Here is a 12,360-nt window from a genome sequence, read left to right on the forward strand (position 1 = left end):
TTAATTTGTAGTATCAAGAGCACTGATTAGGCTTGGAAGCCCAAGTTCAGGTCCTAGCTCTATGATTTAACAGTTTTAGGCCTCCAAAGATGAAATGAGAGAGAGGAATGACAAGGTAACACCCAGATTCCCATTTGGCTTTAAAATTTTATGCTTCTGATAAACATTTTACTTGTTGAGGATAGGACCATGACATTCTGGAAAAGACCAAATACTCCTAAATTTTTCTATTTTGTTCTTTGAATTGAGAATGGTGCATAAGTAAGAAGTGTCTTTCTAACACTCTTTCCTGAGAATCACACTTACTTCTTCATTTTTAACATTAAGATAACCAAATGACTAATTTGATCGGGCTCACTTAAAACATAATACCTTTGGCAACGCAAAGAGATTACTTAATAGCAGAGGCAAGGCAATCATTTTAACATGCCCACTGTAAAGGAAACCAAACACTCTACTACACTCAGAATTTCCTTTCTCTATTGTTGGAAATGAGACCTCAAGGGAAAAATCAACGCTCTGAGACCTAGGAGTAAATAGGTCAGTAGATGGCACTCCTCGCCAACTCAGACACTAGGGCTGGGTAACACAGACAATCCATGGAGATTTCTGGCAAGAGGCGGAAAAAAAAAAAAAACAGTGCCTGTGCCTGCCTGCTTGCCCCGTGCATTAGAGAACTGAATTCTGTTCCCATCATATCCCGCCCCCTCCCACGGTCCCATCCCCCAACTAGCTGCACTCTGGGTGTTGAAGTGACCAAGGACGCTGTATTTGCAGTGGAACTTCGCTAACTAGGTTTAGAGAGTTCTGCCACCTTCTCTTCAAAGCAGAAAATAGAACATTTGGGCACTTAAGTCCTACCCCACACATTCCGTAAGTGCTACAGCTCAGAAGGCCAAAATACATTGAAATCCTAGTTTCTTTCTTCTGAAGCTGCAGTGGCAGGAACAAAAGCTCTGGGTGTCAGTGACCCGCCTCAAGTTACTGAGTGGCTGCCCAGAGAGGGCTCAGTTAATCTTCCTTCTTTGATCTCTCCCTGCTCCAAAATAAACAGCTTTGTCAAAACCTCATTCTGAGAGTGCTGAGCCCTGCTGAAGACAATTGTTTTATTTATGATCATTTCTTATCTTTAGGGAAACAACTCCAGAATGTAAAAGTACAACACCTTGTCTTCCACGGGCTGGTTTCAAACCAGTTTAACTGGATAGACTCTTTTTAATTTCATTCAACATGCCTTGCAGGCTAATAGGTGATTTATGATATTCTGAATATTAACTCAGGTCCAAGGGATCACTTCCTTCCTTCAAGTCCCCTTTCCTCCTCCCCACCATACTTTTGGCTAAAAAAGACCTGGCATTTTGTTTTTGTTTGAAATTCACATAAGGGAGGTTTGGAGTGAAAAAAACATCTCTGGTTGAAATGGTGCAAAAACACTCTTTATTATTTCCTATTAATCTGAACTAAGGGAAACAGAGCCACCCAGTCTGCCTAGACACACCATTTATGGAGATGGTAGTCTCTGAAAATAGAAGAATTGTGATTGGAGCACTTCTGTCCTTAATCTGAGGATATGGCTTAAGAGTCAAATTTTCAAGATTTTATTTTTCTGTATACCTTTGTGAGGAATGACAACTCAATTATCCAGGAGATGGATTCTCTACTGATAGATCTTTCATGTTAATGATCATTAGTAGCTCCTAACAATACTCAGGTTAATTACTTTGCTGACATGTGGCTCTCTGTTCACTTTTTTTCCAGTAGTTAGAAAATGTTTGACTCAATTAGCACTTTCTCTCTTCCCTAGTCCCTGAAAGATTTGCGAAAAGGCAACAGACAATTCAGCTTTCCTAGTACTTCACAGAAACCTGAGAGATCACTATCAATTTTCAGATAGAGAACAGCCAAGGCGTATGAAAGAAGGAAGCTCACTCTTTCCATCTTGGCATCAGGCCTTCCCAGTATGTTTTCATCTATTTTATTTGATGTGAAATTTCATATTCATATTCTCTCTTTGTCTCGCCTTCCTCCACTTCCTCCTCTCCCTCCTCCTCTCTCACACATATACACACACATTCGAATATAAGACTGAAAACATATTCCAGAGTGAAATTTAAGTTACTTTTAGATTTTTAAGATATTTTTACTATTACTCCATCAGCATGGAGAACTAAGAAATACTAGCTTTTTAAGTCCCAGAACATGGACTTAAAGGAATAGCATCACATCTGACCCAATGTAGGTGATTCGAGAGGTTAAGAAATCAGTACTAAAATTTTTAAAAACCTTATTTTGCCTTCTCAGCTCCAAGACACAGCTCCAAGGAGCCAAGCACTCGTGTGGTACACATATTTCCTATCCCAGACTAGCTAAATGTAGAAGTATATAGACTTTCTTATGCTTATAGGTACATGGAGAAAGAAACATATGATGGAGCATTACCGACAGGTGGACGATTCACATGTGTGAAGCTACATTTATCGACTAGACATGCCAAGGAAGCACTGCTGTGCTATTTAATCGGATAAGGTAATTTTTACCCTCTCTAGATAGATGATACTATTTGTTTTTGGTTTTGTTTTGCTAGACAGGTTAAAAAAAAAACAGTCTGACAAGGAATCTAAACTTTTCCCTACAGTCAGCCAGGGTCAGCTCCAGACTGCCCATTCTGGAAGGGTTTAAGGGCAGCTATCGGGCTTGAAGGGTAAGATAGGGGCTTGTTGAAGCCGCGTCTCCTCAGTGAGCTCAGTCTTCGCCACGATTAGGAGAGATGTGTGAAGAGACTGATGAGGGGCACAAAAGCACACCCTAAAGCCTGTCACTCCCAGAACTGCAGCCACTGCTACTGCCCATGAAGGATCCTAGTTCTGACAGACCACCCATTGGAAGCAGAAATCAAGCCTAAATAGGTTTAAATAGGATAAAAAATACAGTCGACATCCAAATTCTATTCTTTTTGCCAGCTCTTAGTAAAGCACGAATTACAAAAGGATCCCAGGTTATCTAGTTAGCCAGCCCAGTGTTCCCCTCATCTGATTGGCTGTGATGTTTATGTCTTCATTTCTTTACTTTCCCCTTGTGGTGGGGGGAGGCCGTGCAGAGGTGAAGGATGGCTGGCGGGCTGGCCCTGGAGACGGGTGGGGCAGGGTCGCAGGGAGCCAGGATATGGAAGAAGTGACCAACTCCCTCAACACCCCAGATGATGAGGCTGGGCTTCCATTCTTACGCAGGACACGAAGAAATGGCCACCGAACTGTAACTGGTGCAGTAAGAGCAAAGGTATCATTCCTACTTAACAATGAAGGATTTAAGTTATAGATAAACCGTGTAAATGAGGAATTTTAAATTTTAAGAGATCTGTGCTTACGCTTTACACAAAATGTAAAATGAAAATGTCTTCAGCTATAAAATAACATTTTCCAAATAAAACAAATATCACAAATTCAAGGGCAAGACCACTTAAAATTGTAGGATGCCTGTGAAACAAAATTTTCAGAAAAACACAGTTCTTTAATTTTCAAGTTAATATTCATATAGTAACTTGAATTATGCAATTATTGTAGAGGTCACAGGAAATCTGTGTAAACAAAAAGAAAAACTTATGGTAATGAGAGTATCAACTCAATGCACAATGAGGCCTTTACAATATTCATGATACTTGAAAACAGTTTATTTTAGTAGGTAATGAAAATATCCCAATCTTATTTATTTGTTTAATAAGAGCTCTATCTCACAGCCTTAGAAATTCTGCCTAGACTTTATCCAAATAATTATATTTTTGAGTTGACTGTGAAATTAATAAGCTTTCTTTTAGCTCAATTTATAACAATGATAAGGACCATGATTTTCTCTACGTTTTACTAATTTTCTCTTATAATCCTAAGTGATGACCCTTTTTTCTTGGAGAAGAAAAGTGAGGCAAAGCACCTGTAATAATAAACACCTACCATCAACTGAGTGCCAAGTAGGGGCTGTGCATTGCCTAATGCTCTTTACACATATTATTTTTCATCTTCCCAATAACCTGCAAGGTAGGTGTTAATGTCATTTACAGATGAGTAAACTGAGAATCGGAAGTTAAAAGTTATTTCCCACCAGTATATTACCAGTAGTAAAGAACCAGGCTTTATACTAGCCCCAAAGGTCATACTCTTTCCAATTAAGTCACCTGCTTACTGCTGAGGTGTAAAGTACATAGAAGTCAGGAGTATGGGCAACACTTTCTGTCACCACCCCTTCTTGCACTTACTTAATTACTCCTCTAATGGAACATACTCATCTTCTCGTGATAACAGAAGTTCTTATACCCAAACTGTGTCTTTATTCATGGGATTGTGGCTTCAAGAAGGACTTTGTTTAAAATTACGGGGTAAAAAATTTTGTGTGCTTTGTAAAAATGATTCCATCTAGCTCTGCAGAGTCTGAAAAGTGAAAACCTGACCATTTACCTGGTTGTTGTTGGTTTTTAATAAGGGCGGTGGAGGTTCATGATGTAGTGGTGAAGAGGCAGAACTGCTTTCACTATCGCTGCCATCACTTAAGCTAACTCTGAAAAGAAAGAGAGAGAGGTCATATGTATCACTACAAATGGACAATTCTTGAAATATCCATGGAAATAGACATGGAAAGTAAGGATTCCAAACATTAACCATTGAGAAGTTCATTTTAACTTACAACTGCTAACATGTATTGGTTCTTTCTATGTATCCAGAACCGTGTTAAGTGCTTTACCTGCCATTTTTCTTTTCATGATCTCCTGTTTCACAGATGAGTAAATTGACACTTAGAGAAACTAGGTCACTCATCTAGGGTCACAGAAGTAAAAGCGGTGGCTCTAGGATTCAAGCCCAAGCAACCCAAAGCTAGTGCCCAGCCACTGTACTTTACTGGTGTTATTTATTCATTTAATCTTCTTTCTTCAGCTCCACCTACCTACTATTACCAAGCACGTTAGTCAAGCTTACAGAAGGTCAGCAAAATTAGTTTGTAGATTACTACTCTTATTTTCCTTTTCCCCTACCTCTTTGTTACGGATGGAAAAAGTAAAGTTACAAATATGGCTAGAATACAGGCTGCAGGAGCGGAAGCAACTGCTATGAAGAATGTGGACCAACAGCCCTGCACCACTGACAGCTCAGAGTGACATCTGAGGATCGGATGTGTGGAGTGGGCATGCTAGAATCACCACAAATCCTTTCTACTGTGTCACGATTCACGGCTGTCTCTAGTTATGAACACTGATAAAACAATTCTTTGGAAATATACTACAGCAACACAAAGAAACAGTGTGTTTGGGATAAGTGGTTTAGAAAAACACAATGATATCTTTCAACAACTAAAGACAATGAAAATACCGCCTCCTCCCTTTTCTTTTAAGAAAAAAAATGATTTTTTTTTTTATAGCCAGAGTAGGAGATATTTCTTTATTCTACTCTGCTGAATGTATGCCGTCCTTCATACAGTGTTTGCTCCCTCTCTCTGGTTATACAGTAACCTAATATAATATGCTTCACAGAAACAGAAAATGCTTTAGAAATCAGGATAGTTTTTCTTTCGCTCTGAATAGGCAATCACATTCTAGCTCTATAATGTATTCAGATACACAAGATACAAGAAAGGAAATGAAAAGGATACACTGGGACATTCTTTTAGCAAAAACTGATGGAACTTGTTTTTCTTAACTAAATTACATTAATGAAGTGTTCAGTTGAAGCGCTGCTTTAAAATGCTTCTTGACTGAAGTGGAAGGCTGAGTATTTAAACTGATTAAACAGTTGAGACTTCACAAGTGCACTGAAGATCAAATGTTACGCTGGCGCTGCCGTGCCAACAGCACGTCAGGCGGAGGAAAAGAAAAGCGTCCCCAGCAATGTGAACCTACATCAGACAACTCACAAACCTGTATGATCTGACCACACTGACTCAGGGGACAGGGCAGTAAGTGGGTGGGCAATAGCTAATCACAGAATGTCCAGATTTTTTGAATAACAACTTGGGGAACTATATAAATAGCTCATGTATTTTTCATCAACTAGATTTGAGAGCAGCCAGTGGTCAGGATTTTGGTTGGTGTAAGTAAGTTACTTAACTGCCAGTTTCAGTTCATTTTGAGGTCTTTTTGCCCTACCCAGTTTCATTCTTGTCAGATAAAAGACTTCTAAAGGGAAATATTATAAGGCAAAGGTCATAAGGTTCCTTATTTTCTCCCATTTAAAAGGAATACTGGCAGGTGAGTTTGGGAGACACGGTAGTGAAAGAGGTATTGAGTAGGGCCACAAGAAGAGTCACTGAGAGATCTGGTATGGCACATGCCCTAAGGAAGCTCTTCTCGAAGGACACTAAGGAATTGCCAATTAGGAAGAATATGATCTGTCCAGTTTAAGTTAAGACTGCATTCTTTTTAGGGCCTTCTACATAGTAATGGATAATGGGGAAAGATTTAATGCAATATATTATAAATGTAATTAGATTTTAAGTTCAAGTAGATTCGTTTTTTCTACTCAAAACAAATTGAAGTAAGCATGCCTATTTGTTTTTCCCGTGATAAAGAAATAAAATCCTCAAGGCAATTAAGTTGACTATTAATTATAAGTGACATGAATTACCATCTTATAATGTGGAATTATGCCTCACAGCATTAAAGCTACTTAAGGAATCTAATTGTCAGCACACTTAAAAGGAATTTATTTTCTGGAAAACAGACACAGGTGATCCTAGTTTTAATTAGGTCACACACATAATTCACTAGAGCCATCCATATATTTCTAACTACAAACAGCTAACACATTTCTTCAAATTCTGAGACTTTTTCCAGCAAGAGATCTACACAAACTATTCAAATGAAAACAGATTTTATTTCAACAGTCAGTCCTGCCACTTGGCATATACTTTCAAGAACAAGGACTTCTACTATAACTTTTTCCTATAAAGTTTTTAGAGGAAAAGCCTCTTTTCTCTGAGAGAGAGGAAAAATTGTTCCCTGTAAAGATGAGTGTAAGCATTTCAAGGTGCCCCCGCTTCAAATGAATGTGACCATCTACTGCCCCTGGTTTGGTGTTTCACACCTCGCTGTGATTATACCAGTACGTCTAGTGAACAGGTATGGCTCCATAGCAGGGAACCTCTTTCCTGCCAAGACACTCACCTGCGACTTCGGCTGCCTCCCCTATTTACAGGTCTCTCCATTTCAGAGTCATTGTCATTATCCTCTGCCTCATCTGATTCCTCCTCATTGTCATCGGAATGCAGATCTTTCATTATAGACCTTAAAGGACCTGAGTAATGACAGAGAACCACAGGCTATCACACATACTATTTCAAACACACTCAGCCATATTAGACGCAGGGGGATGCTTGCCAGCACTGAATATTGGTTAAACAACAATCATATATATTTATACAATTTACAAGACAAATTTGGTACAGTTTCTGGAATGCAACCTCTGCCAAAACACTATTGTTTTCATAACAGATTCCCCAAAATATTCATTAAAGAATCTCTATTTTCTAGAAAGTTTTTTTCTGTGTATTTTTCTTCCCTAAGAAAAATTATACCTAGAAAGAAAAAGATCTATTAGTAAATTGAATGTTTTGTTAGGTTAATCCATGTATTGAAAACTTGAGATTAATAAATCACTGTGGTTGTAACTTGTTCTTGGCAATGCAGCCTTTGTGTGGTAGTTTTTGATCTATTAAGGTTTAGCTGTTCCTTTTATTTCAAGGTCAATTTCAGGTCAAGCAAGCAGTTCAGTCAAGTTCAGATTATAAAGTATTTCAGTTCCATGGTGTAATGTCCTATCTCTGATCTTCATATTGATCTTGGACACAAGGTCTTGTTGCAACAATTTTAAACAGCCAATTTTCATTTTACTTTTTAAGAAATTCCTGGCAAAATACCAGCATGTATTAACATAAATAAGACTCTAATAAATCAAGTGCCCAGAAAATTCAAGACAGTAACCAGTATTAGATGAGAAGCAAAAAAAAATCAAGCCATAATGAATTTTATTCTAGGACAGGATGGGGCTAAAAAAACACACATACAAACTCTTTAGTGCAGCTTATTTTCACTTTACTATGCTAAATGTGGTGAAAGCCAAATAGATATTTTTAATCTTAGAAAAAATTATAAAGGCAATCAAGAAAGTGAGAAAGGCACTTTCATTCTGGATTAGGCAATCCTAAAGTCTAATCTTTGATAAGAATATCTAAGCTATCGCTAACTCAGTTCTAAAATAAGTATTGACTCCCTGCAACCTCACATTCTGCAAAATCCCAATTTTTCTGCTTTTGTAGTAGGCTTATTTCTTTGGAAGTCGGTGGAACAAGGCCTCCGAATAGGCAAAACAATTACTGTCTTTTATTTTATTTTTTTCCTAGAAGCTTAGCCTTAGACCAAACACACACAACAATTTAATCCTTTTCAAAACATACAAGACTATCAGGAATTCAGTGTGGTCAATGAAAAGGGTGATGTTCAGTATGTTAAAAAACAAATTATTCTTTAATACTGACTCATTTTTCATGCAAAAGAAAAAAGAGCCCATATTTAATCATTTTGCATATACACAAAAAAGAAATATAATTAAGTGTTCTACTTTAAATTTCTTTATTCTGAGTTCAAGTTAACACTTGATCACGAGTAGAGGAAAAACTATATTTAAAAGCCAATTAACATTTGCTAAAAAAACAAGTCTATTAGAAAAATAAATAAAATGAAAGATGTCCAGGAAGAAGAGTGAAAATCTATTTCTCTATGTCAAAGCCTCTTAAGCCCAGCTTTTGCTATTGTATTTCCTTTGGGAACTCCCTGGAATGGGTTGTGTCTATAATCCTTTTGTAAAATGGGAATCTGATGGCAGGGACTGGAAAGGGAGGAATTTCTAGACCCTGGCCTCATATATCAGAAAAATACTCTAGTGTATTCCTAAGGGAAATAAATACAACTGCATAAAAGCCAAGTTATCATTCAAATAATAAAACAGTAGAAGATAGGTCATAAATCAACTCATTAAGATGTTTTATGAGAAAAATGTCTTATAGTTTGCCTGGGAGATGTTGATACCTTGTTGCCTGGTCTGGGACGGTGTGAAGCTAGAGCTGGAGCTGGAGCTGGAACTGGCAGGACTGGGTTGTTCAGACTTTGAAGAAGAAGAGAAAAGTACCATCAATAAATGTAAGGGACACTACACATCTAAAATTGAAAACAGTGTTGTTCAAAGCATTCTTTGCAAAAATGATTACATGTTTCATTAAGCAAAATACTAACACAGGAGAATCATATTGTCCTTTTTGTTTTGTCTACCTTATTTTTATTAGAAGCAGAAATAATTATATAAACTCAAGGACGATGAGATAAACACCTGGGTAATACATGAGGAAAGGACTTGGCTTTGATTTTCTGCTATGTTTACGCTATACAGATCTCTTTCTAAAAGATACCTTGATTACCCTTTCTGCAATGTTTGATTGACTTAACTGGTTAAAACATAGTGGTAATGAGGCCAAGGTCATTAGTTCAATCACATTATGAGCCAGTTAATTTCACTCTGGTCCAAGGTCATGACCCAACCCTAACCCCATTCATCCACAGTTCACAAGTGGAGGCCAATGTCTATGATGAGACCCAGCCAAGTCCCACAAATGAGTCAGGAGAAAATGCTGCCATTTTTAAAACTCCCTTTAATTCCACAGCCTATTAATGGTAGGAAGAGAGTGTCATACACACACCCCAATCTCTTGCTTGTCAATGAACTCTCCTCATCTTTTAATACCCAGAACAAGTTCTACATCCTCTTTGACCCACCCAACTCAGTTCTTCCTTCTCTAAACCCACTAAAAATGTACTTGACAGATCATCTGTTTGCTTATTACACATGCTTTAGTATTGTGTCTTTTCTCCTTCAGATAGACTATAGATTGCCAGCACTTGAAAAAGTAGGGGTCTGTCTTATACTTCTTGTTATCCCCTCTTACTTAACATAATGCATTGCATACAGCAGGCACTCTATATGTGTGACTAATGGTACATTAGACTTCTGTTCCACCATCTACCACAGTTTCTACGAGAGACTTCACAGCAGGTAAAGTAGGTTAGGCAGAGCAGATACATGGATAGAAATGTGTAAAGAAATTGATCTATGACCAACACATGTGAATTGTACATATTTAAGGCCAAATTTTAAAATAACTTAATAATGCTAATAAATTTCATTGTAAGAGTGGACTACTTCTGTCCCATTTCTAATGTGCTCATAGTTTCAACTACATACTCATGCTATTTGGGAAATATTTGAGGTGAGATCTTTGCATGTATAGGACACATATTTTTACTTCATTCAATGGGTGACCAAGTTGGAGGACAAAGAGCACAATCAAAAACCACTAAATGAGGGTGAGAACCTCAGTTCAGTTTTATTTCAGTTTCTCATCGCTGATTTTTTTCATCTCCCCTCCCAGCCCTGAATTCCCACCGCCTTCTCCCTAAGTAGCACCAAGCTCTGCCAACTCGGACACAAGGAAGCACTTTCAGGCATTCCTAATACACACTTCACATCCTCAGGCTGGATGGGAAAACAGGTGTCAACAATCTACCACTCATTCTGCAGGAAAAGAGCCAGACAGGGTCTCTAATGAGCAGCAGGTGGCCCACCAACCCTTTGCCACTGCAAGATTTACTTGAGAATTGTAGTACAATGTCTGACACATCACTGTTTGTGGTCCACAAAGAAGAGGTGGTTTACAAGTACAAATGCCTGTGTGAGGTGCTCTTCATTTCTGTTGAGTGGCTTCCACTGTTAAGCCCCAATGGTGAGTTACACAACAAAAAGGGTATTCGGCTAGCATTTATGTGGAATACCCGTCTGTGAAACATTTCTCCCAGGGTTTGCAGGATTTTCCTCTCCAAGTTGCTCTTTTCAGTCATGAAAAGTGCCTGCAAATGGTATTATTTTGATAGTTCTGGAAACCATTTGGAAGCCAAAAAAGGGGTTTTCTTACAGTGAGCAGACAGAGCTCTAATTCCCCATCCTGCCTGAGCAGCACACGTTGTGCTGGCCTTAAAGAAGCCATTCTGCCAGAGCTATTTGCTGAGAGTGACATTCACCAGGATGACAAGAGAGGATGGTGGCCAGTGCTCCAACTACTCCACAATAAACTTGACCTGTCTCCAGCATCATGCCCATTCTAGAACCAAACCTGGAGGTAGCCTTCTTTTAGCTTCTTACCCAAAAACGAAGTTAATAATTCCACAGTTGCTAATCATTAGAAAGCCGACAAACAGTAAAGAATATAATACAATGAGAGAAAAGGCTTTTTATCCAACATTTATGATCAATATCCTATTATGGCCACAAAGCATTTGAGAAGGTTTACAGTAGAAGACATATTAATTCTATAAGGATATTTAATAGAAAGCTTAAAGCAAAAGAGCTGGACATAGAAGGGTAAAATGTTGGATGGTGGTGGACGAACCAATGTCCCGGAAGCTTTTGGTAGCCAAGAAAGGCATTTGAGAGCTGCTGGGACTTTTAAAATGACCTAAAGCAGTGAATCTCACACTTTCATACCATTAGAATCACAGAAGGACTTGTTAAAACACAGTCACTGCCCCATCCAGGAGTCCCCGATTCAGCAGTCAAGGAGGTGGAGGGGCAGAATTTGGATTCTTACAAGATCCCAGGTGATGCTGACGCTGTGGGTCCAAGGACCAACTGCATTTTTGAGAACCACTGACAGAGGATCCAGAGATTGATAATCACAGATATTCATCAGAATCAGCTGCGAGAAGTCTATACAGGAGGAGATTCTTATTTAATAGGTTTGAAGTAAAGATCCAGGCATATTTATAAGAAGCTCAACAAATAATACTGATGAAAATTCCAGCTTGAGGCCACCGATTCTAGGTCAGTCAGGGTTTTTTCCTAAATGCAAAAAAAGTCTAAATGTTTTTGAAAGAATTTTAAATTTAAGAAAGCACAAGAATATATTACTACATCGTGAGAATAATTAGAAATGTACTGATTTATCCAGAAACAGCATCCCTCCATGCTCTTCAAAGTGTTTTGCAAGAAAGCACCCTGACAGAACACAGTTAGCACTTAATGAAAACATTTATGAAGTACAGCTGTGTTGTGGTGGACAGACCTCAAACTAACTTACACTGACTGGTACAGAATTCGGCTGAATGTTAACTGCTCCAAAAGCCATTCTGCCAGTAGAGGAGGTTGACACTGTCTTACATGTCATCAAGTCCAACCAACAGCACTATAGCTCACTTTAAGTGATGTATTTTATTTTTAAAAAATCAGATTTACCCTCCTAAAACACAAATCAAGGATGATTATATAAACTACAGAAGGTTCT

General features: G+C 38.3%; 1 protein-coding gene across 1 annotated transcript in view; it reads right to left on the reverse strand.

The window, feature by feature from the left end:
• The window catches only part of MLLT3 (myeloid/lymphoid or mixed-lineage leukemia (trithorax homolog, Drosophila); translocated to, 3), a 281,858-nt gene that overhangs the window by 9,633 nt on the left and 259,865 nt on the right, over positions 1–12,360 (reverse strand). Inside the window, exons 7-9 of the mRNA XM_012665014.1 lie at positions 9,062–9,137; positions 7,142–7,271; positions 4,446–4,545 (exon numbers count right to left, since the gene is read on the reverse strand). Of these exons, the coding sequence (XP_012520468.1) occupies positions 4,446–4,545; positions 7,142–7,271; positions 9,062–9,137 (306 nt within the window). The remainder of the gene's footprint in view (positions 1–4,445; positions 4,546–7,141; positions 7,272–9,061; positions 9,138–12,360) is intronic.

Source organism: Propithecus coquereli, unplaced genomic scaffold, assembly GCF_000956105.1.
Source record: "Propithecus coquereli isolate 6110/MARCELLA unplaced genomic scaffold, Pcoq_1.0 Scaffold95, whole genome shotgun sequence".
In the NCBI taxonomy this organism is placed as follows: domain Eukaryota; kingdom Metazoa; phylum Chordata; class Mammalia; order Primates; family Indriidae; genus Propithecus; species Propithecus coquereli.